This window comes from Glandiceps talaboti, chromosome 5, assembly GCF_964340395.1.
Source record: "Glandiceps talaboti chromosome 5, keGlaTala1.1, whole genome shotgun sequence".
NCBI classification, from domain to species: Eukaryota; Metazoa; Hemichordata; class Enteropneusta; family Spengelidae; genus Glandiceps; species Glandiceps talaboti.
The window spans coordinates 6,555,001-6,558,199 of record NC_135553.1 but is presented as its reverse complement, the minus strand read 5'-3'; the positions used below and the strand labels follow the sequence as shown (position 1 = coordinate 6,558,199).

The following is a 3,199-nucleotide window of genomic DNA, read 5'->3' as shown; positions in this document are numbered from 1 at the left end:
TAAATGTGAAAAAGTTGTCTCGCAGAGCTATTAAAAAAAGTTGGTCCATAACAAAAAGGATTATCCTATGTAATCCTTGCAACTCCACTGATAAGGTAACACTATTAATGTGAGAACCTGGGAGTGAAACTCTGGCCTTTAACACCCCTCCCTCAACATCATTTGGGAAGCTACCACCCCTGCAACCACATAGAGCAGTCTTAACACTTTCTATGCATGACTTGTTCTTATACTTGCACAGCGTATATCATGTATACGTTGATTTGTCGAACTCTCGTTCTAGGTAATTCATCAACCCTTCAACTCGACTAAGAATTGCAGAAACCTCTTTTTCTCACATGCCCAAGAAACTCGCTGTGTTTAACGTTTGTTAGTTCATCTCCGGGATTTTTATCACACAAATAATACCATCATGTCTCAGGAAGCCAAGGTCGCTTTGCAGAAGAAAGTAGATTCGTTGAAGTATCAGTTGAATGTTGAGCGTGTACCAGCATCGAAAACTATACCTGAGTAAGTATAAATTAGTCTACAGGCATTCATCCAGCCAATGTGTGATATATTGGCATCTCACTGATCTATGTATGTGTTACCATCAAAATCTGTAATTGCGTTCGTGTCCTGCTTTAGTGATTTGGTATATCTAACAATATGCTATCAGAGAGAGCGGTCAGATATATGTTGTCAGGTTGCATCAAGCAGGTCAGAAAGAGACAGGAAACAAGACACTGAGAGAGGGACAGGAAAACACACGACTGGGGAATGAAAACATACAACCCCCCCCCCCCCCCATACACACAGAAACCAAAAAGAGTCGAGATTTATTTCGCTTCGTATAAATAAATTCAAGGTTTCTTCTTACTTAATCAACAAAACTTCCATCTTTAATTATACATTTCAGTTAAAACCCCTTACGTTAATCATGGCGTAATTTATGAGCCAAATCCTTTTAACAGTAATTTCTACGTCTGATATTATAAACTAAAACAATTTTAATTTGTTTTCAAAAATAAAATCAAAACAAAAAACAACACGGTTACTGACAATCATGATAGAATTCTACCTGATAATGTTTGTCATTCTGATATACATGGTTTACACGGTATATCATACTGTTAACATGAATGCAATTATGGAATATTTCAGCAGCATGGTGAAGGAAAAATCATCATTTTAAAAAAATGTCTATATAAATGTAAACGGATTAAAAATAAAAAATCTGGTATTCGACAATCGAATACAATTTTAAGTGTTTATAAATGACATGATCCAATAAATTATAAGTTTTTACTAAAATGAAAACATTGAATCATGATCCACTCAACATATAATATAGATATGTACAAATGTTGATAATCCAATCGGTAATATTTGAGATTTCAGTTTTAAGCAATCTACATGTTTAAGGCACTAAAGTCTAAGAATTGTTCTTGTGGAAACTTTCATTCACGTACCTTTTTGTTTCTTTTTATGAGGTCTTGTCAGAACAAGTCACTTTCTTTGTATTCAAACCTTCTAAACCAACAATAAACCGAGCAAATCAAAATGGAAGAACACATATAACTGTCAGCTGGTATTGACACCTGTGTGACATATATATAATATATCAGTCTTTCCACCGAAGAATTAAAAATCACGTGTACGTCCCCCATCCACCCTCAGTGTTAGTTGTGATAGGCGTTAACCAATAGAAATGTGTTAATTAATAATCTATAAACAAATTGACCTAGATCTTGGCTTAGGCACTTAATGTAAATATGTAATATTGTGAAATCAACCTTCAATTTCGTGTCATGATTCAATTTAAGTAATTTAGCGGTTAGTCCGGCCATTCTGCATATGTTTGTAGGACAATTTCCAGTGACGTGTGTTTGCTGCACAGCCTGACAATGACAATTAGTATGTTGTTAAAATGCATTATACGGTCTCAACTTTTGGCATGACTTCATAAAAACAGACATTGTCTGATTCAAGCCAATACCTTTGGACAACATCAACCACGCGTAACCAGACTAACAATGCAGACATCGTTCATCGTGAAAAGAAACACAGTTATTCATCTGTTGCTAGGCGACAGGCTAACAGCCCCCGAGACGTGTGCCTACCAATCAATGATATTAAAACTTTACGGTCGACCAATCCCTTTTCTCAACTCCGTAAATTAACTGAATTATTTACGATGACATTTTAACCTATTAGTTATGGATATTACAAAAAAAACATCGACAACGAATTTCACTGTTTTACAGAGACACATAATACTGACGAAACTTGTTTTCCTACCTACCGTACAGTAAATAAAACACTAACGTTGTAGATTACACGGTAAGTTAAGAAGGCACAAATAAAATGCTGATACATTGAAAGGTTGTAAAAAGGTTGACATTGTCAAAGTCAATGTCAATGTCATATGCAATACAGATGACACCACGACAGAGGGGCCGAAATGCGTATCCTATAACAAACTCTAGATAAAGAAATTATCTATCCAGTTATTTTTGTATATTGAAACATTTTTAAATACTTTTTTGAAAAAAAGGGCCAATACAGTTATTTCCTAATTAATCAGAAAGCCAAACGGGAAATGACGTCAGATAAAATGATGTCAATCATCAAGGTAATGGTATTTTGACAAAGAAAAAAATGTAGAGGTATTTAAAAAAAAAATTATTTGATTTTATTCTCTCGCTAGTTGTTTGAGCAAGACATTATAAGATAAGATGCAGAGAATATTTTAATTTATGACGGTACATAAGGTGACCATATCTACAGTCACAAATCTTACATTCAAAGACGGTTGTTTCTACGTATACCGGTATACACCCTTGATGACGTTCTACAGCATGTTCTTTCATTCTAAGTGTCGAAATACATTTCATTGCCACTATTTAGATCTACATTCACACTGTATATCTAAGTGTTCATTGCCACTATCTAGATCTACAGTACCAGTTACACTGTATAATAAACTATTCATTGCCACTATCTAGATCTACACTGTATATCTAAGTGTTCATTGCCACTATCTAGATCTACACTGTATATCTAAGTGTTCATTGCCACTATCTAGATCTACAGTTACATTGTATCTAAATGTCTACTGTCCCACCCTACAACCTGTATTGAATTTCTGAAAGTTAATATATTTTTAGAATTAATTTAATCAAATAGCCAACCAACCAAGCGATCAGTCCATTTCTTT

General features: G+C 34.4%; 1 protein-coding gene across 1 annotated transcript in view; it reads left to right on the top strand.

Annotated features, from left to right (window-relative positions):
- Positions 1-405: 405 nt before the first annotated feature.
- The window catches only part of LOC144434779 (guanine nucleotide-binding protein subunit gamma-e-like), a 3,687-nt gene continuing 893 nt past the window's right edge, over positions 406-3,199 (top strand). The window contains exon 1 of the mRNA XM_078123273.1: positions 406-510. Within this exon, the coding sequence (XP_077979399.1) occupies positions 413-510 (98 nt within the window). The 5' untranslated portion in view covers positions 406-412. The remainder of the gene's footprint in view (positions 511-3,199) is intronic.